This window comes from Monodelphis domestica, chromosome 2, assembly GCF_027887165.1.
Source record: "Monodelphis domestica isolate mMonDom1 chromosome 2, mMonDom1.pri, whole genome shotgun sequence".
Classification (NCBI taxonomy): domain Eukaryota; kingdom Metazoa; phylum Chordata; class Mammalia; order Didelphimorphia; family Didelphidae; genus Monodelphis; species Monodelphis domestica.
Window position 1 is genome coordinate 272,855,727 of NC_077228.1, and position 22,443 is coordinate 272,878,169.

At 43.9% G+C, this 22,443-nt stretch overlaps 1 protein-coding gene across 7 annotated transcripts in view; it reads left to right on the forward strand.

The window, feature by feature from the left end:
* Positions 1 to 51: 51 nt before the first annotated feature.
* The window catches only part of SCUBE3 (signal peptide, CUB domain and EGF like domain containing 3), a 52,300-nt gene continuing 29,908 nt past the window's right edge, over positions 52 to 22,443 (forward strand). For all 7 annotated transcript variants that reach the window (XM_007483729.3, XM_007483733.3, XM_001378335.5 and 4 more), the window contains exon 1: positions 52 to 184. In XM_007483729.3, the coding sequence (XP_007483791.1) occupies positions 100 to 184 (85 nt within the window). In that variant the 5' untranslated portion in view covers positions 52 to 99. The remainder of the gene's footprint in view (positions 185 to 22,443) is intronic.

Genomic DNA, 22,443 nt, shown 5'->3' on the forward strand with positions numbered 1-22,443 from the left:
CCCTAGCAGTGTGCGGGAGCCAGGCTGGTTTCCGTCCTCCCAGAGGTCTCGGAGACCCTGCCTGCTCTCCCCTTCCCTCCCCTCCGACAGGCTCGGGCCATGGGGTTGGGGAGCGCCTCGGGACTCTGCCTGCTCCTCGTCCTGGTCCACGCCCGCGCCTCTCAGCAAAGTAAAGCCAGCCAAGGTAAGAGGACGCTCTGTCTGGCCCCACTTCCCCCACCCCCTGGGCCAAGGCGCCTAGAACCTGGGCCAGGGTGGCGGGGCTGGTTGCTCTCCCCTCGGTCTCTGAGAGTCGCTGGTCGGTAGACGGGAACTTTCTCGGGGGCTGGAAGATGGGGTTTGTAGTACGACACCAGTCAAGAGCACTGTCGGATGTGCTGGGCAGGTGTGTTGTGTATGTGCTGCTGCTGTCAGAATAGAAACCTCAGTTTACTCTAATAGCTAGTCTGGGTGGGGGAGAGTTTACACGTGCACTAATGTGGTACTATTCCCGAGGGGACAAAACTTATGCAGGAAATAGGAACGGCAGAGTGTGTAAGGGAGAGGGGGCAATATCGAATCTTGGATGTGGGAAACTGGAAGAAGACCCTTGAGGGTTTTCACTTAGGTCCATTCTTCCCCTGCTTTATGGGCAGGAATGACCTCAGAATTTGAGAGAGAAGAAAAACGAGAGAGAGAGAGAGAGAGAGAGAGAGAGAGAGAGAGAGAGAGAGAGAGAGAGAGAGAGAGAGAGAGAGAGAGAGAGAGAGAGAGAGAGAGAGAGAGTTAGAGTTAGAGTTGTTGCTTCTTTTCCTAAACATCTTCAGAAACTTTAAATGTGGTCTGAAGAGTCTAAGAGAAATCAAACTTTTCAGCCATACCATATTTCCCCCCATCCATGGGCAGTTAGCATTTCAAGGCTGCTGTCTTATCAGCTGAAAAGTGTTTAAAGAACAATAGGAGACTTTATGGAAAAAGCAGCCAGTTCCTTAACCCCGGACAGGGGGCTGAAAGAGAGAAGAAAAATCTTTGTGATGCCGGCTCCAAGAAGAATGTTGAGTTTCTGTCTCTTTTGAGGGGAAATCTCTTTCGTCCTGTATGGCTTTCATTTCTTATCATAATATTTATTTATTAAGGCCTCGGGTTTCCAATTCCATTTAAATCCAGGTCAGAATTTCATTAAAATAACAAAGTAAAATTCCAGTCTTGGGAGCTCTGACAGATCCCTCTAGGAATTAGAGACAGAGGGGCAAGAAGGGCCTCCAGCCCCCAAACCCGGAGCCCCCTTGCTTATCCTTTCTCAACTCTCAAGGCTGAGCAGCTCCATCCGAGGAGCAGTCACTCTGGCCTGAGGACAGCTCTTCCTGAGACATCCCTCCCCTCCCCCATCTCCCTGTCCTCCTGGGTGTGAGGGGGGTGGGGTAGGGGGTTGAAGTTGGAGAAAAAGAAAACACCTCCAGGCAAGGGTTTGAACTGGAGTGGTAACTCTACCTAGCTACTCTGGGGCCTGGCTGGAGCAGCCCAGGGAAGGTGAAAGGGGAAAGTTGAACTTGAAAGTTAGGGAAGCCTGAGTGTCTGAGAGTGTCTGCTGTGTGTCCCGGAGCCCTGAGGAACTCGGATCTTAACCTGAATCTGATGCGTGTTGTGGGGGAAGGAATTAAGGTGAGGGGAAAGAGTCTCCAAGTATGAGGAGAGTGCACTTCTTTTGGAAAGGATAAACTCCCATCAAACTGAACAGAAAAGGTTGGAACATTCAGCTCACTCTCCCCCCTCCCCCAACTGGCTTCACAAAATACTGCCCATTCATGAAAGAGCAACCCCCTCCCTGAAGACCTGCAGCTGTCAAATTACCAGCCCTCCCCTCCCACCACCACCTCTCACACCCCATCCTAACTCCCTGCCACCTTTTCTCGAATCCTTGCTCCCCAATTCTTGCTCCTTGGCAGCAGCCACAGCCACCACCATGGCCGTCTCCCAGCTTGGGAGCAACCCCTCTCCCCACTATGGATTTGCTTGCGTTTTCATAAACAAAGCTGGCTTTTGTAGTGCGTGCTGACTTACTCATAACATGGAATTAGCTGGGGAGTTTAGTCTGAAGGAAGGAACAGATTTCATGCAATAATCTACAGACAAGATAAGGGCCTCTTTCAAGTTGGAGCCAGTGTCTGATGTGGACCAATGCCTGGGGGGTCGGGCTGGGGGGAGAATGAGTGGGGTGCAGCACATCCTCGAGGTATACATTGACAGATGGTCCAGATGGAAACCACTGGATGGGGCAGGTGTCACCAAGGGCCCTGGGAGTTTCCCCAGATCTCCAGGCTTGGAAGGATTCAATCCTTCATCCCACCCCACCCCCATACCACTTTAAAGATTTTGTTCATTCATTCAGTAAATCTTAACTCGGCACCAGGGATGTTCTGGGTACTCCACTGGGCACTTGAGAGGATCCAAAAATGGATATGCTATTATTATTTGGCCTCAAAGAGCTACAGTGTTCCATTTCCAGAACTCTGGGTGACATCTCTCAGATCACTCAGGAGCCAACACTTATTCTGAGGTAGTTTGGGATTCTACTCTGGCTCTGATCTTTGAGTCTAGGACCCAGGAGCCCAGAGTTCCAGTGAAGTGGGAGTAGAAATGGGGTTGGCATTAGTGAGCCTTTGACAGCCCCTCAGTTTCAACTACCTTGGACAGGAAGCTCTCAGAACTCGGTTTAACATGTGCAGATTTGTTTAATAGTAAGTTTTCTGAGCTTGGGGAGGGGGCTGCTGGGGATGGGGGTGCTAGGCTTTATCTCTGTAGGGCAGATGCTTGCAGGATAACAGAGCTGATAAAACCAAGAGGATGGGGAAATGTAAGCAGAACCAATTTGTCCTATGATTCGGGTGGAGGGGACTGAGAAGATCCCCTTGCTCAAAAATATCTCCCCCACTGAGGTGCCACCAGTGCCTGAAATTCTATTTTCAGTGGCTTATCCCTTTGGGTTAAGCATTGTCCTATTCTTGATGCAAATGCCCCCTGGGAGGAGTAGCATATTAAATCACTAACACTTTAGTCTAAATTAATTTGTCATTCCCTTTCCTCCTTTCAGCTCTCCTTTGGAGAACACTGGGAAGCCTAGGGCTAAAGAAGGGGGGGGGGGGAGTGCTGAGTTGAAAATGAAAGAAGGAGATCAGAAGCTTGATAGAGCTGAAAGACAAGGCTGGTAGAGCTCAAGAGAAATGCTGCCCATTCGTTTCACAATTTTGCCAAGACTATTTGGTATGAGTTTGTGTGAATAAGCTTTATTATTATTTTTTTAATGAAAGAATCAGACCACAGTCAAAAAGCCTTGGAATCTCGTGCTCCTAACTAGTCCCTTCCATTCTTTGAACCTTAGTTTTCCCATCTCTAAAATGGGGGCTGTGATGGGGTGGGAGAAGGGCTGATGGACTGAATGCCCTCTGAGGTCCCTTCCTTCCAGCCTCACCATTCTGGGACTGCTGTTCCTCCTCAGTGGCTAGGTTTGGGTGCATCCGAGGGAATATGGGTCTATGGAGTGTGAGTGCAAATCTATGCAAGGCACGGGAATGAGTGGAGAACAAGTGAATGGCCATATGAAGTGAGTGCGTGTTGAGTGTGTGGTTTTGAGTGTTTTCAAGTGTATGTGTATGTATTTTAAGTAGGCTGACTGGATAACTGAGATAATTGTTAACTTAAAAGCATTAATTTGCTGGGGGGGGGGGGGCAGTTAAAAAGACATAATCCTTCTGCAGGGCTCAGGTTACAGCTGAATGAAAAGGTCTCCTGGCCTCCTGAGAAAGCTCCTCCCCTGACGCTGCTGGCTCTGGCTCCACAGGATTAGACTCTACCTTGTTGTTTTTTCTCCTTATTATCGATAGGCTTTTGATAAGGTATTTCACGCTTTAAAAGACAGGAGTCTTTGGGACCTCGAAAGGGGCCGCTGCTTTGGGGAGAAGCCTTCAAACAGTGTCTCCCTGTCTCTGGGTGTCTCTATGTATGTCTCTCCGTCTCTGTCTGGGTGTATGTGTGTGTGTGTCTCTTTCTCTCCCTTTAATGTGGCTGTTTCCTCTCCTCCCTGCTTCCCTCAGCTCCTGTGGCTGGGCCTTACAGTGAGGGGACTGTTCCTCCCGCCCCTCCCTCCCAAATATGAAATGAGAACCATAACTATGTCAGCGAGGAAGGGTGGCCCCATGGACAGCTGGTTTCTAACTGTTTAGGCCCCAGTGGGTCCAGGAGGGAAGGAGGGAAGCACCCACTCGGAAATATGCCTGTCTCTGGGCAGGAAGGTTTGTGGGGTCCCCGGCTCTAGACTCACAACTTACCCAGATCTCATTTTTTTCCCCGAGTGCCATCTGCAGGTCAGTCTGGTCAGGGAAAGAAAGGCTGGGTCTTCAAGATCCAGATTCAATTCAGTCCAACCAGCAGGAAGCATCAAAATGTTCGGCCCTTCTGATTTGGTCCCGCTGTTCTCCCAAGGACCCCTCTTCCCCATCCATCGGCAATTGTGGCTTGGAGTTTGCCCACGGTCCATTTTTCCCCTCCCCTTCCCCCACTCCTCATCCACTTGGGCCAGGGGAGCCATTTCCTTTTCTGACTCCAGACCCTATGATTTCTTGCTCCTCACACAAGCAGCTCCCAAGGCTGGGCCTCTGAGGGACATTGCCAGGCTTATGGCTGCTCTGGAGCTCCCAGCACTCACAGGGATGCTTTCTTGTAAGTTCTCGTGGATTTAAGGGATGGGAATGAATCAGAGGCAGGAAGAGAATATTTTTTTAAAAGACACCTCTCCATTCTTGAGATGTTCCCTTGAGTCTCTGCTTTCCCGTGATAATCCCTGGGGAGTCAGGAGGGGTTGGGGGAGGTGAGGTAAAGCCAAGCTGGCCCAAGAAGGTTTTCTGGCTTTCTTCCTGCCTCTCTCCCCACCTGCGTAGTTGGGTAAAAGAAGAGAGCATCTGGAGGTCTGAGTTTTCATGGCACTCAGCAGAGGCCTCAAAGTCAGAAAACTCTGAAGGTAGAGAAGGAAAGTGATCAGGCAGCCCTTGTTCTCGCAGCATTTCGGGATCCGAGTGCACGAGAACCGGTTTTGGTTGCAAGCGCAGCTAGGACCTGTTGTAAAAAGAGAGAGCTGTGTCTGTGAGTTTGGGAATGTGAGGTGTGTGCTCGTCAGGGCGTGTGTGTGAACGTGCGTGTGCATGTGTGTTCAAAGTGTTGGGGGTGAGAAGAAGGAAGTACACAGCTTGTGTTTTGCTTTATCTTGGGGAAGCAAGGAAGTAGAATGGTTAGCTTCAGTGCCATGGGCTGAAAACTAAAAGAAAGGAACATATGGCTAGAAGCCCCATTGAGAAAGATGTGGGATAGCCTCCTCACCCCCAGGCATGATGCAGTGTTGAGGTGTTTCTCATTTCCTATGTCCCTCTTTTCTCCCATCCTTCAGTACCTCAAAAGCACTTTCCCCACAACTCTCAAGGTAAGTAATTAAACAATTGCTGGGTCCATTTTACAGATGTGGAATCTGAGGTCTAGAGAGGTTGCCCAAGGTCACTCAGCCAGTTAGTGGTGGAGCTAGGACCCTATGCCCAGTTCTCTTGGTCTGTCCTTCTTCCTATTCTATCATAATTCCTCTCCAAACATCAATAAGTCAAAAGCTTTGAAGTCAGAGAGAAGGAAAAGAAAATCTGACAATCTCTTAAACCCAATATCATAACCTAGAGAGGAAATGGGGCATCAGAAACCTCAGTCCAGTCCTGTAGGAGTGTGGGGAGGAAGGAGAAGAGGATGAAGGGATATCATGAATAGATGGCAAAGTGTTTACTATGTGCCAAGCACTATGCTAAGCACTGAGGAGACAATTCCTGCTCTCATGAAGCTCAGGTTCTAATGGGAGGCAACAACATATAGAGAAGGATTCATCTATGAAATAGTGGGTACAGGCAAGGCAGAGCCTTCAAAGCCAAACTTTCCCATCATCCATGTGACCCTTTCCCTCACCAGATTAACCTTTTCCCCAACTGACCTCCCTCTCTCTCCTACTGGCTATCCAGATGGCATTCAAGACTGGTGTAAAAGTAAGTCTGGTTGGAGTAAATCCAGAGTATGATGATGGAGCCTTCCATGGAAAACTGGAGGTTCTTTTCATAGCTAGTTTAAATCTTTCTTGCTGCTGCAGGAAAGGACAATAGAAATATTTAGTGGAAATCCTTGGATTAATTGTCAAAGCTCTCTGAGTGTCTTTTCCTAAAGTAACCCAACTCATGCATGTGCACTTACAGACACATACACACATAATCTCTCTCTACACCTCTCCTTTCCTCCTTCCCTCTCTCCCTTCTTCTCTCCTACCTCTTTCTCTATCTCTCATTCCCTTTCTCTCTCTCCCTTTCTTCCTCTCTCTCTCCCTCCTTTCCTTCCTTTCTCCCATCTTTCTCCATCTCTTTCTCCCTCCTTTCCTCCCTTTCTCCAACCTCTTTCTCCATCTCTTCCTCTCTCTCTCTCTTTTCTTTCTTCCACTACTCCCTCCTTCCTTTCTTCTCTCCAGGAAACAGAAATTCTACCTGACTCTTCTTTAGATTTGATTAAATTTGTTACTTGCATCTGACACTTGAATATACCTCCTCCTCACCCTGGTTCCTCCCTACTTCTGACTTTCTACTAACACTCATTTCTCATTACCCATAGTTTCCTATTGAAAACAGTCGCTATAAAACTTTAAAATTTTCTCTTCCTTCCTTCCTTTTTCTTCCTTCTTTTCTTTCTTGTGGGGTTGGAAACTAGAAATGAAATATTTAGATTTTGAAAGTTGAACAGAATTCGGGATTGGGCTCCTCAGCATGGATGATTGAACGGTGAGTTTTGGCTCTGACACCTGGGTTCCCAAGCCCAGTGTCCATACTGAACCCTAGGCCAAACCTTAACATTTTATGCCAGTATTACCTTTTCATTCTCCTAATTCCCTGCTGTTTTTCTTTATGTGTGGCTACTGACTTTTTTGCCTGGCATTCAAAGCCCCCCATGACCTGGCACTATTCTGCCTTTCTAGTGGTATTTCAGATTACTGTCTTTTTTTCTTCTTAAAACCTCTATTTTCTGGATTAGTAATAATTCTTAAAGGGAAGGCTAGGTAAATCAGGTAAAGTGACTTATCCAGAGTCACATAGCTAGAGAATTTCTGAGGCCAGATTTGAAATCAGGACCTCCTGTCTCCAAGCCTGGTACTCTATCCACTGAGCTACCTCCCTGCTCTTGGATTACCCACTCTCTCCCAAAGACTACTCTAGCTAAACTAGATGACTTCCTGTCCTCTCATATATTCCTGCCTTTGTGCCTTCCTTCATCCTATTCCCCTTACCTAAAATATTTTCCTTCCCTTCTTCTCCTGCTGAGTTCCTACAATTCAAATGTCACCTCTTTCAGGAAGCTTTCCTTGATGCTTCCTGTCAGTAAAGATTCTCACTGAGCCTCTGCCCCACCCCTCAACATCTACTTACTGTCCAGGATCTGTCCAGGAGCACTTTGTTCTACACATTTTTTTTAAAACCCTTAAAACCCATCTTGGAATCAATACTGTGTATTGGTTCTAAGGCAGAAGAGCAATAAGGGCTAGGCAAAATGACTTGCCCAGGGCCACACAGCTAGCTGTGTGAGTGTCTGAGGCATATTCAGACCCAGAACCTCCTGTCTCCAGGCTTGACTCTATCCCCTGAGCCACCTAAATGTCCCTGTTCTGCACATTTTTAATGTACTTGTTATGTATCATAGTTGTCACTGTAGGCATATTATCTCCCACTAGACTACAAACTTCATGACAGGAGGAAACAGACTATCTCCCCCCAACCTCACCCTAACATATTGTTCTGTACTCAATATATATTTCATCCATCTGTACGGAATTGAACTGACTTGTTCCACAAACAAGCACAGCCCCTGGTGCCTTCACTTTTAACCTGGAGTCTTCTCTGTGGCTAGAGCCAAGACCATAGAGACATAAGTTTGGGGGCTTTGGCCATAAGGGTTGGCCTTCAGGATACCCAAACCTGACAACTCTTTGGTCTCTAGTGACCTATGGAGGCAAGCGGAGGAAAGAACTGGAGAGGAAGAGGGAAGCCACATGAAGGAAGAAGCTGACTTGGGAAACTGGACAGCAAGATCTCGGGATGGGGGTGGAGTGGCAGTTTATGTGAATTGGGGTTGGGATGAGGGGGAGTCCAAGGGTCCCTCGGGAACAGGTTTACAAAGAGGACGTTTTTACAAGTTTCTAATTATATTTATTTGGAGTTTTCCTCCCGTGGTTTGAAGCTGTTAACAGCAGGAACCTGCATCTCTGGTGTTTGTTTTTGTTTCTAACCAGCTGCCTGGCCCCAGCAGAGGGAAGCCAAGGGAAGAAGGCACCTGCCCATAGCCACAATGCCCAGCCTTCTGTTCACCCCAGTCCACCCTAACTCCACGCTCCCCTTTTACTCCAGTCCACCCCTCTGTGCCGTCCATCTCTCTTGCTCTCTGCTGCCCATACTCTGATATTCACTTCTGATGCCCATTGCTCAGTTTCCTCTGAGAACTGTTCTTGGCAGGATACTGGAATCCAGCTCATTTTAATTTGGTGCAATGCAAATTAATTACTAGGATAATGTAAACCTCCACAGATGAGGAATATAATCATTGGTAAAATAGTTCAGAATGCTTCCCCTGCCGACCACACAGACCCGGAGTCATAATAATAATATATTTCTATAGAGTTTCAAGGTTTACAAAGCAATTTCTTCACAACCCTGTTGAGTTAAGTAATACAGCAGTTATTATCACCATTTTCCTGATGAGAAAAGTGAGGTCCAGGGAGGAAGAGTGACTTCCTAAAGTCAGACAGCCAAGAAGAAGTAGAAACTCAGTTTTTGTTTTCACCTGGTGCTTTTCCCACTACCCTATGGTTGAAACCTATCAGATGCTATAACTATAGAGACACTTATTACATGATGCCATCTATGTTTATTTTAATATATTTTATATTATAAATGTATAATAATTTTAATTATGATTATAAATATATAAAATATTCTATATTTAATATATAGGTTAGGTATAATAATAATAGGAAAATAATAGATAGAAATATCTATATTTACATATAAAATGTGGAGGGACCTTTTGTTTTCTTGGAAGAGAAGTGATCTATCTTCCCTGCGTAGAGGGAAAGAAGTCCTAATGATGGGGGTAAAGATGAGGCCATCTCTGAAATTCTCCTCTCCCTCTATCCTAGCTTTTTCTTACTAGCCACTTATGCACCTGTCCTCTGCCTGAGGCCTGCCACGACAAAGGCATCCCTCAAGTAGTAGCCTAAAACCTCATGAAGCTAATAGTTCACTAAAGCCAGGGAAAAAAATGTAAAGGCAATAGAGATTTACTAATATAACAAACCACCAGGCAACATCCCCAGCAACAATAGTTACTTGAGTCTTGCGGGGGGGGGGGGGGGGGGATGTGACACTGAAGACAGTGAAATGGTATTGAATATGGTCCAAGGATAATGGTCTGAGGTCCTTTCACCCATGTACTACATTAGGTTGCTCCCATTATTTTTCTGGAGGTTTTCTGGGTATCGAGTCAGGACAGATATATGTGAATAAAAGAGCGTCTGCATGTTTGAGGGTATTTAATATTATGAAAAGGGCTTGGGTCGATGGGTCTCAGCTAATACTGAGTTTGAATGAATTCTAGAACTGTAGAATCTTAGATATGGAAGGAAACCAGAGGCCCTCTAGACTGATCCCTTCTGCAAAACACTCAACAAGTAGTTATCTAATCTTTGCTTTTAGACCTCCAGTGAGGGGAAATCCACTGTCACCCAAGATAGCCTGTTTTCCACTCTGGGTTCTCCCCAGTTGTTAGGAGGATTTTTCCTTAGATCTAAACTCATTTTGTTGTTTGACAACTCACCAACTGCCTCTGAGTCCAAGTAGAGCAAGTCCAGTGTCTTTCACAGGCTACCCCTTCAGGTACTTATTATCATCTAGAGCTAGAAAGGACCTTGGAGGTCATCTAGGCCAACCCCTCATTTTACAGGTGAGGAAACTGAGGCACAGGGAAGTTCCTTGATTTACCCAAAGTCACACAGGGGTGGGATTTGAACCCAGGTCTTCTTATACTTATTCAGGCTAAACATCTCTAGTTCCTCCAACTACTCCTCATCCAAGACCCTTCACAATCCCAATTTCCTTCCCTTAGAAACTGCTCAGTTATGAATATTTATCCTAAAATATAACACCCAGAACTGAATATAATACTTTGTGTTTTCTACTTTGATGCTATTTTCATATGGGGAAGCAGCATGGGAATCAGGCCTAATTCTGACTGAGGAAAAAGGAATTGGCTCCTTTGTGAGATCCCAGGCTCACGAGAGGGGTTCAGGCAGGGACTGGATGCTCTCTTGTCAGATACTGTGAGGGAGATTTACACTGGGATGGAGGTTAGACTAGACCTCTAAGTCCCTTATAACTCTTTGAATCTAGAGTTTCTCTTTAGTTCTATCACTCACATAGAAGACAATTTTCTCTCTACCTCTTTTGGGCCTCAGAGTTCTGTAACCTTAAATGGGAATGATTTTCTTTAATCTTTCCTCCCTCCAGAGAAGCTGTAACAGGGAGCTAGTAGGGCAGTGGATAGAGCACTGGGCTTGGAATCAGGAAGATTCACCTTCATGAATCCAAATCTGGCTTCACACATCTGCCAGATGTGTAACTCTGGGCTAGGCACTTCATTCACCCTGCTTACCTCAGTTTCCTCATCTGTAAAATGAGCTAGAGAAGGTAATGGCAAACCACTCCAGTGTCTTTGCCAGGCAAACCCCAGATGAGATAATGAAGAGTCAGACACAACTGAAACAACTCAACAACTAAATGGGAATAATTTTCTCATATGTTCCCTTCCCATAAAGATGATATAAAGACACAAATAACGAATGGATTAAATATATATACATATGATTGAGATACACACACACAATTCTTATTCTTCTACAGATACAGATCCAAGCAAGCAAGATAAACCTTATTCTTAAGGAGCTGACATTCTAGGGGAAGATCTCACATATAGGGGAGCAGTGGGCAGAGAAGAATGTTTAGAAGAGGGAAGTCAGAAAGAATAGTGGGGAAGCTAGGTGGCTAAGTGGATAGAGAGGTAGGCCTGGAGACAGAAAATCCTGGGTTCAAATGTAGCCTCAGACACTTCTTAGCTGTGTGACCCTGGGCAAGTCACTTAACCCCCATTGCCCAGCCCTTACCACTCTTCTGCCTTGGAACCAATATTTAGTATCAATTCTAAGACAGAAGGTAAGGGTTTTAAATATATGAAAGACTAGTGGTTGGAGTCACAGGGCAATTAATTGCTTGACAGGTCCTTAGAGGCCATGGTGGTGTCAAATGAATTATTGTTCTCAGTTTGAAAAAAGTATGGCAAAGAGCTAGTTTTTGAGCAGCTGAGTGCCACAGGCATCTTGTATCTTCTTCATTTAGTAGTATTTATGGAGCACCTTCTAGTCCATTCAACAATCCTTTAAAAAGTGTTTAGTATGTGAAAAGCACTGTGAAAAGACCAAAACAGAGAAAAGTTATCTGCTCTCAAGAAACTTATATTCTACTGTTGGCAGCCATTAAGGGGAAAAAAGAGAGAGGGACTAGCCAAAATGCTTTAAGAATGTTTAGGGGAGGGGTGGGGAGGACAGGTACAGCTAGGTGGCTCAGTGGATAGAGAGGGCCAGGCCTAGAGACAAGGGTTCAAATCTGAGCTTAGAGACTTTCTAGCTGTGGCAAGTCACTTAACCACCACTGCCTAGCCCTTACTGCTCTTCTGCCTTGGAACTGATACGCAGTATTGATTCTAAGAGAAAAGGTAAGGATTAAAATATATATATATAAAAAAAAAATATATATATATATAAAATATATATATATATAAAATACATATATAATTAAAATATATAAAATATATATATATATTTGAAAGGACAGCTAGGTAGCACAGAGGATTAATAATCAGGCCTGCAGCTGGGAGCTGAGTTCAAATCTAACCTCAGACACTTCCCAGTTATATGACCCTGAGCAAGTCACTTTACCTCTATTGCCTAGCCTTTACTGTTCTTCTGTTATATAACTGCCACTGACAGAAGGTGATAAGGGTTTTACAAAAATGTTTGAAGAGGGGGAGAGGGCACTAACAGCCTCGTACCTTGGACCAAATACCTAAAAGATTACAAAGAAGCATGAGCATCTGGCTGCCTTTGAAGAGTTGGTCAAGCAGACAACACAAACATGCATGAAGTTCACATTTTAAGGCAACAATATGAGAGGTGGCAACATGACCATCATTAATTAAATGGAAGCCAAGTAAGGACTGTAGGAGTTCTGGGGTGTTTGAGGAAGGCTTGATGGAGCAGGTCAGATTTGAGTCAAGCCTGGAGAGGCAGCATGGTATGTGGGAGAGGCAGAAGAAAGGATCTGAATGCTGGCCATGGCATTGAAGTGACCCCAGTGAGGTCTTGCAGCCTCAGTTTACAACTGAGGATCACATTGCATTTTCTACTTCACACAACTGTTGTAAAGAAAGGGCTTTGCAAACTTGACCTTGCCAACGTCAATATGCATTGTTATTAAAGGATGAGGAGGCTGTGGAATGGTGGAAGGAGAGGGAAAAGCGTATGCCAGGGATAGGGAAACAGCCAGAGCGTAACAGAGGACATGCCCGATTCATAGGCAGCCGGCTACTTAATAACTAAACTGAAGGTGACAGACTGAAATGAGTTGACATGGTTTGCCTGGAGTATACGATTCTTATATCTGAATAGGAAAAGGTGATAAGCTTTGTCCGACCCTCTCAATCATTCCCTCAATAATATCCGAGTCCCCCAACTTTCCTAATGCTAGTGGCTGGCCCAGCCTAGGAAGATGTGGGGGTGGGCTCCACCTAGGGGTGTCTGCCTTACCTGCAGCTTAGATTCCTTTCTTTAGCCATGGACCCACATGAATCCTCTAATATAGAATGCACCTTTGTTAAGCAGGCAAAATTGTGAAATGGATGAAGGATTTTGGTCCTCGCTCCTTTCCTCAGTCTTCTTCTCTTTTGCATTGAGCACCCCATGCCAGCTTCAGGCATGCAGTGCCCTCATGATGCCCTGGGTAACCCACCAAGGCTTCACTCAGGCTAGTCTTTGCCAGGTAGGACCTTCTGCCTGACGTCAATAAAACTTACCTGCCCTGCACCTCAATGTCCTTGGAAAGCTACGTGATGAAAAAACACAAATGTCACTTCTTTCCTGGTTCCCCAAGTTATTGCCCTCCATCCTCTTATCACTTTCTATATTTTATATAGATCCTTTGTTTACATATTTACAAATAAATTTTATTCTCTCCAATAGGAAGTGAAGTCCTTGAGTTCAGAAATTAGCTCTCTTTCTCTTTCTTTTTTTTAAACCCTTACCTTCTACTTTAGAATCAATACTAGTTATTGGTTTCAAAGCGAAAAGTAGTAAAAGCTAAGCAATGGGGGTTAAGTGACTTGTCCAGGGTTACACAGGTAAGAAGTGTCTGAGGCCCAGTTTGAGCCCAGGCTCCCCTGCCCCATCTCTAGGCCTGGCTTTCAATCCTCTGAGCCACCTAGATGCCTCAAAAATTATCTCCATTTGAATTTTTACTTCTAGTTCCTAGCATAGTGCCTAAAGTATGATAGTCTTTTTTTAGTAAATATTTTTATTTTTACCAATTACACATAATAACAAATTTCCACATGTTTTCCAAAGTTATATGTTCCAAATTGTCTTCCTCCCTCCCCCCTTCTGGAGCTGGCAAGCAATTTGATATCTGAATTATACTTACATTATCATGTAAAACATATTTCCATACCATTCATTTTTGTAAGAGAATAATATAAAACAAAAACCCCAGTGAACTTAAGTGAAAAATTGCAAAGCATGGTAGATTCTTAATAACTGATTGACTGATAAACTGATTCACACTATAGAGATAGTAAATGAGAAAAGCTTAAAAATGTGCTGACCCTCTCAGAGGCATCTGCACTTGAAGGGAACTCCTGGTGATGACAGCACCTCCACTCAAATGACCGGTCGCATGGGGGGAGTTCAGGCACTGTGGCCTCTGATGGCAGAGATATTTTTTGGCAGTGTATCTTTCATTGCCCCCAGATCCTCATCCTGAAGCTGGAGTCTACCAGCCTGGACAGTAACGAGTGCAGAAGGAAAGATCTCACTAGACCCAGCTGGTAGACTAGCTACCCAGTGTTCTATCCATTAGAGCCAGATCCAGGAATGCTCTTTGGGCATCATTACAATTCTCCAAAACATAACTGAAAAAAATCAGATAAATAACTAAAGTCAGCAATAACGCATCAGTAAGAAGCTATCGGCTGCAAGAATAAAATCAAAGCCCAGCCAGCTAAAGGAGGCACATGATTGCTGGAGTCCATCCATTCTCCCTGAGCTCCCCTCACTTAACGCCTTTCCTTCCTTTAACAAATGCTGATAGAGGGCTGACTCACTAGTACTTGAGTACTAAGGGACACAAGCACAGCTAAGTGGTGCCATAGATAGAGTGCCAAGCCTGAAGTCAAGAAGACTTATCTTCTGAGTTCAAATCTGACCTCAGACACTTACTGGCTGTGTAATCCTGGGCAAGTTACTTGACCTTGTTGGCCTCAGTTTACTCATCTATAAAATGAGGTGGAAAAGGAACTGGCAAACTGCTCCAGTATCTTTGCCAAGAAAACCCCAAATGGGGTCACAAAGTGGCAGACACAACTGAAACAAATGAACAAGAAAATCTGTTTGTGTGTGTATATATATACATATATATACACAGTGTATATATTTCACTTATTCATGTTTCATGTATATACTATGTATGTATTTGCATATACTTTGTATATATTTTGTATATACTTCTATGTGTACATGTTGTCTTGCTGGTGGAACAGAAACTCCTCAAAATCAAGGGTTGTTCATTTTTGTCTTCAGGTCGCGAGCCCCTGGCACATAGTAAATACCTACTGCTTGGTGACAATGATTGACAGTAACGGTTAGTTTTTAAGTTGAACCTTGAAAGATGGATCAGACTTGGAAAGGCTGAGAGGAACTGACAAGACATTTAAAGAGTCCCTTGCTTCCTAATCTGGAAGGAGGAACTGGGAAACTACCAGTAGGAAGGGAATTTCTCCTAACCCTGTGGCCAGGGACCAGAGGCCAAGCAGTTCCCACTAGATCCTTGACTTCATAGTCCATCTCCTTACGCCCTTGGCCTAGCTGTGCTTGGGCCCAGGGATCCATGTACAGTAATGTTTCAGTTCTTCCCTGGGACCCCAAATATGGCAAGTAGAAATGGTGAAGCCATTCTAGGAAAGCCCTAGAATGATGGGAGAAGAAACAGCTCCATTCAGTGGACTTCTGTTCTAGCATTAGGTCTACCAATACCAGAAGGCTGGGGTTTAAATGTGTCTTGTGTTGGCATCAATAGTAAAAGCCCCAAACTCACAGATACTCAAAATAATAAGGAAATCTGGGCTGACAGACTTCTTGGGGTCCTTCCTCTTAGACTGCCCAATACCTTAGAATGACTAGCCAGGATAAATGAGGAGGAGATATCAGGACATTCTGTTACCTTTGGAAGGGAGGTGAGAATGAGGTTTAATCTCTCTTGTCTCATGGATTCCATAGGATGTATGATGAAGCTTATGACCCATCTCAAAATGTTTTTAAAGGCATAAAATGTAATACAATGGACTACAAAAGAAACCATTTATACTGAAATACAGGAAGAAAGAGAGGGAAGAAGCAAGCAAGGAAGGCAAGCAAGCTCATGGATCCTAGGTTAAGAAGTTCTTTTCTAAAATCAAACAGAAGAAAACACTCAACATGGATCCAGCCTAAGTTTTCAAACTTATTCTACATTTCTGTCTTTCTAAATTTCAGCCAATGGTCTTCCTGCTGCTCCTCAACACAAGCTGTCCTGTCCTCATGCCTTGACTGCACCCCCTTATGCAGCCTCATCTCTACTTCTCAGACATTCTAACTTCCTCAAAGCTCAGTTAAAGCACCATCTCCTGTATAATAGACCTTTGTTTGTTTATTTGGTTGGTTTTTTAAACGTTCACCTTCCATCCTGGAATCAATACTGTGTATTGGTTCCAAGGCAGAAGAGCAATAAGGGTTAGGCAATGGGAGTTAAGTGACTTGTCCAGGGTCACACTGTTAGGAAGTGTCTGAGGCCAGATTTGAACCCAGAACCTCCCATCTCTAGGTCTGGACCTCAATCCACTAAAATACCTAGCTGCCCCCAGTATCTTTCTTGATCTTCCCAGCTACAAGGACCTCCCCCTTAAAATGTTTTTTTTATTTCTTTGTACATATTTTGTATATATGTATATATGTATTTCCCCTTATAGAATATAAAGTCTTTGATATTAGAAGTTGTTTCACCAGTACTTACCCCAGTGCCAAGGCATAGAATAGTCATTTAATAAATGGTTGCTGACTGACTGATTGATGGAAGGATAGGAACACCCACTTGGTGGAGTGTTTAGGAGATCCCCAGACCTGGATGACTTTCAGCTTCAACTTATAATACAAGGCAGGAATTCTTCCTGGAGAGCATGGTTGACTAAATGTCAAGAAGGAACCCACAAAATGCCACCCCAGGAGCTCTTTCCCTTATTTAGGCAAATGATTTATTTACATTATGGAGCCTGAGCTGAGTGATGGAAATCAGACTGGAAAAACCACAGAACCTTTGAAGTTGTCACTTTCAGCTTGCTTGGTGGCCCCTAGGGCCCTTTGGGGACAGATCTGGGTGCCAATCCTTCCCCATTTTCCCCCATAAACCCCTACCTCACCCCACCAAAACCAATGAGCTTGACTGGATCTTCCCTCCCTCTTCTCTCGCCTATTCTTTCTGGCCCAATTTCAGCTTGGCAGGGATGGAATTATCCAGAATGTTCTAGCACTTGGGATGGTGGGGTGCAGAAGGGGAGGTTAGAGGAGATTCCCAGAGAGGGAAATTTGGCTCTGACTATCCAAACAGAGAGCGTCTGGACAAGAGAGTGGTAATACCATCGTTTACCTGTAAGCTCTGAGCTCAGTGGTTTCGCAACTATAAGTAGAATTCTCTGCAGCAAGCAGGTACAGGAGTAATACAATTCCTTTCAAGAGACACTGAGCAGGCACTGGTGATGGGAACAGCCGGGAATACAAAGATTAATCCCATGAATATATGGTCTGATGCGGATGGTGTGGGAGGAAGGGGTAGAGACATATGGCAATGTATACAAATAAATACAATCCAAAATAGAGTGTGAAAATGTTTGAGAGCCACAAAGCATACCTCTGACTAAGGGGATAAGGGACAGTTCAGTGGAGGGAGGTACACTTGGGCTGTGCCTCAAAGGGTAGGTAGGCAGTATGGTATAGAATTTGGAGCCAGAAAGCCTGCGTTGGAATATTGGTTCTTTCTTTTTTGCTGCCTTTGTGACCCCTGAGCAAGTCATTTCAATTCTCAAACCTCAGTTTCTTCAATTGTAAAATGGGGAGTTTGTACTTGATCTCTAAAGGCTCTTTTGTGAATCTATGATCCTGGTATTTCAACTGGGAGGAATGGAGAAAGAGGGAATAAGGGCATTCTAGACATAGGAAATAGTGTGAACAAAAGCATCAAGAAAAGAAAGTGACACATCTGTTCAGAGATTGTGTAAATCGTATAGTTTGGTTTGGTACATAGGGTATGATGGGACATTGAACCCAGATCATGAAAGGTTTTAAATCCAAGGCAAAAAAAAAATCTGGATTTTATTTATTAATCGCTAGGGAATTAGATAGGGCTGTGGATAGAAAACTGGTTTGGAAATCAGGAAGACTTATCTTCAAGAGTTCAAGTCTGGCTTCAGATACTTTATTAGCTGTGTGACCCTGGACAAGTCACTTCACCCTGTTTACTTCAGTTCCTCATCTATTAAGTGAACTGGAGGGGGAAATGGCAAACCACTTCAAGATCTTTGCCAGGAAAACCCCAAATTGAGTCACAAAGAGTTGGACATGATTGAAAAATAACAGAACAACAACACAGAACTACTGAAGGGTTCTGAGTGATGTTGAGTACATTGGACATTCTTAACATCCAGATCAAGCTAGAGAAGAGCAAGGTGGGAAGAAGGTGTAGAAGAAAAAAGAGATGGTTGAACCAGGGGATGCTAATTGTGTGAACTTGGGCAAGTCATTTCATCTCTGAACCTCAGTTTATCTGTTCGTAAAGTAATGTGATGATTAGATGAGCTGATTTCTAAATTTCCTTTAAGAATTTGAAGACTATAGTATTTTTTTCAGAAAAAGGCCTCCTCTTCTGTCATTGTTGCTGTTTGTTTTCCCCCAAACTTAGATGGAAATGAGATCTGCTGGGGTATAGTTGAGGCTGCCTCTAAATAAAGGAGGGAGACCAGACTGTTACTCAGGGTGTTTTTAGTGCCCAAGTGTGCAGAGCCCCATATCAGGAAGGCTAGCAACAGAGGCTGACTTAGGGCAGCTGCTTAATGATGTGATCTGAGGGACATTAAAAGGTGCCTTCTCTTACCTCATTTGAAATTCCTACTATGGGATTAAACAAACAAAGAGGCACTTACTGTGTGCTAGGTGGGACGTATCTCTCTCAGGGGTGGTACTACAACAAGGCATCTTGAATTCTAAATTCTAAAAAAGTATGAAATTGCCACAACCCACCCACCATAAGTCAAATTCAACTCAATAAATATTTGAGTTCTTTCTGCATTCAAAGAGTAGTTCTGGTGCTGTGAGAGATACAGAATTTAAGTGAGACATGGCTCTTGCTCCCATGGAACCCTCAGTCTAATAAGGAGATAAGACACAAGGACATTTAATTGTAATTCATAATATTACATGATAAATGCATTCGAAAAGTAAAAAAACAAAGTACATATCTAAGGGAGAGGTCCAAGGGAGACATTTATTAGAGGTGGGGATGGCAAGAATTTTAAGGAAGAAGCATAAGGGCTTGGGGCAGGCTGTGGGGGTCTGGGATGTTGGAGCACTAGGAGAAGCTTCTTCTTCAAGAGCCAAAGATGAGAGACATTGAAGTGGCTCAGTTGATTGAGAGCCAAGCCCAGAGTTGGTCCTGGGTTCAAATGTGACCTCAGACACTTCCAAAGCCATGTGATCCTCGGCAAGTCACCTAATTCTATTTGCTGGGCAGAAGGTCTGAGTTAAAGAAAAAGGGGGAATCAAAGATGAACTTCACTTTATTTCTAGTTTTGCTTAGGACCTATGAGGGATGATATGGGGAGGGGAGGGCAACCAGCATCGTAAATTTGGCAAAACTAAGGCATCATGAGATTTACAAACATTTACAAAACAAAATTTCATTAAGTACAAATGAGAGTGTGCCAACTGAATCTATGTTGAGGAACGTTGAGGTAGCATGGAGGAAATGGATAATTAAGCCCCAAGGTTTTTGGAGTTAATCTGAAAAGACTTCTTAAAAGAAATTAGTTTTGGAAGCACCTACTATGTTCCAGGCACTGAGCTGAACACTTTTTACAAATGGCTTCTCATTTGTTCCTCACAACAATTCTGCAAAGTAAGTGCTATTATTATACCCTTATTACAGTTGTGGAAACTGAGGCAAACAGAGATTTTTTTTTTTTAGTGGTTTGCCCGGGGTTACACGGCTAAGTAAATGTCTGAGACCAGATTTGACCTCAAATCTTTCCTAGTTCCAGACCCAACTATCCCCTGTGCCACTAGCTGCTTCTAAATAGCCATTGTTTTGAGCCAAACTATGAAGAACAGAAATTGGGACACTAGCAGAGAAACATTTCAGGATGGGGAATAATATAAAGACTCAAAACAGACAAGTAGGGGGCAACTAGGCGGCTCAGTCAATTGAGAGCCAGGCCCAGAGATGGGAGGTCCTGGGTTCAAATCTGACCTCAGACACTTCCTAGCTGGGTGACCCTGGGCAAGTCACTTGACCCCCATTGCCTAGCCCTTACCACTCTTCTGCCTTAGAACCAATATTGGTTCTAGGGTGGAAGGTAGGGGATAAAAAATAAACAGACAATTGGTGTGCCAAGGGCAGAGGGGGAGATGAAGGCAGAGGGAATGACAAATCTAGCCAAAAGAGCAAGTATTTTAGGGAAACAGGCTTGGAATCAAGGAAAGCTCAGCTCAAATCCTGACTCAAACAATAGCTCTGTCTCCCTATGCAAGTCACTTATCCTGAGTTCCAGTTTACTCATCAGAAAAATAAAGGAGTTGAACCTGATGAATCCCATCTTTAATCAGTTTTAAATCTTTGATCCCATGAAAGCAGAATCTAAGGAGAGAATTCATTAGAAAAGGGGTCCATGAAATTTTGAGGTTAGGAGCCAAGGGATAACTGAAGGCTAGATTGAGGGAGCTGGCTTTGACTTCATGAGCAATAAGAAGCTACAGATTTGAGATGCAAGGAAGGAGAAAGAGGAGACTATTAACTCACAGAGTAATAAGAACTGACATTTATGTAGTGCTATAAGGTTTCCAAAGGTAAATAAGTATATTTTATCTATTGATCCTCACAGCAGTCCTATGAGGAAATGTTAGTTTTATCCCCACCTAACAGATGAAGAAAACATTCAGCTTCCAAGTAAGTGAAGTCATTTGCCCAGAATCACAAAGCTAGTAGATACTCATTTTTCAGTCATTCCAGTCATGTCTGACTCTTTGTGACCCCATTTTGACTGGAGTCATTTGTCATTTCCTTCTCTAGCTAATTTAATAAATGTGGAAACTGAGGCAAATGGGATGAAGGGATTTATCCAGAGTCACACAGCTAGGAAGTGTCTGAGGCTGGATTTGAACTCAAGAAGATAAGCCTTCCTGACTCCAGGCCCACTTAGTCACTTGGCTACCCAGAACCAGGGTTAAACTCCAAATTTCTGACTCCAAAGCCACTGCTCTTTTCTCTACCATCTCTATGATAGTCCTGACCATTGATCCTAATTTTCCACTCTGCTTCTGCTCTTTGGAGAAATCAATTCGATTTAATGAATGTCCACTATGTATGCAAAGCACTGTGCATGGTACTCAGTCCCTCTTGGCCTTCTTTCCCATTCTCATCATTTTCCCATCCTGAGCTGGGGTAAGGACTCCCTGGGTTGAAGCAGCAAGCTTAATAAATGTTCATTAAAACCGAAGCCTGACTACCATGACTAATGCTGAGAGAGAAGTGGGGGAAAGAAGTAGATAGAGGAGCAAATCTCAGCTCCCAGTCATTCAATAAACCAGGTAAGGGACTAAAGAGAGTTGGGATAAGTAGAAGTAAAAGGGAAGAAACACGAAAAGCTGGTTTGGGGCAGGATATTTGACAGCCCTTCCCCACGCCATCTCCATGTCCTTTTCCTGCCAGACTCCAGCTCCCACTTGGTACTCCCAAAAGTTTCTCTCCTCTCCTAAGTAGGCTCTTAAAGTAATGAAGAAGGGAATGATTGGAGATTTCAGACATAGCCTAATAGGTGCTGTTCTTTTTTAGAAGTCTTTTTTTTAAACCCACACTCTGGTCTCCTAGCTGAGAGCTTTACAAACCTCTGAAGAGTTTGGACTGTCCCCTCCATTAGGGAGTTTTACCTTCTTTGGACTGTGCTAGGGATCTACATACCAATTCTTCTGTTGTCCAGTCATTTCAGTTGTATTCAACTCTGCATGATTCCAATTTGGGGGATTTTCTTTTGAAAATTTTATTTAGTCAACTTAGAACATTATTCCTTGGTTACAAGAATCGCATTATTTCCCTCCCTCCTTTCCCCCCACCCCTTCCCGTAGCCGATGAGCAATTCCACTGGGTATCACATGTGTCCTTGATCAGAACCTATTTCCATGTTGTTGATGTTTACACTAGGATGTTCATTTAGCGTCTACATCCCCAACCACATCCCCCCTCATCACCCCATGTAATCAAGCAGTTTTTCTTCTGTGTTTCTACTCTTGGGGGATTTTCTTAACAAAAATACTGGAGTGGTTTGCCATTTCCTTCTCCAGATGAGGAAACTGAGGCAAACAGGGTCACACAGCTAGTAAGTGTCTGAGGCTAGATTTGAACTCAGGAAGATGAATCTTTCTAACTCTAGGCCCAGAATTGTATCCACTGCACTATCTAGCTACCTTAAGGCAACTGTGAGGACCTGGAATTGAGGAGAACTGTCAGTTTTCAAATCACTGGTACAAGCTCCTATCAACCTAATAGTGTTCCTTTACCTTATTAATGGCTTTCATTCCATTTTCAAACTTCTTGCTTTCTCCCTCATTCTCCCTATTAAAACTTTCTCTCAGGAAAGGATATGGTAAATTCATCCATACTAAAATGTAGATAGCTCAATGTTTTCTATACTAGGAATATTCACTTTTTAACCACAGATAAAGACTTAATTCAAAGGAAA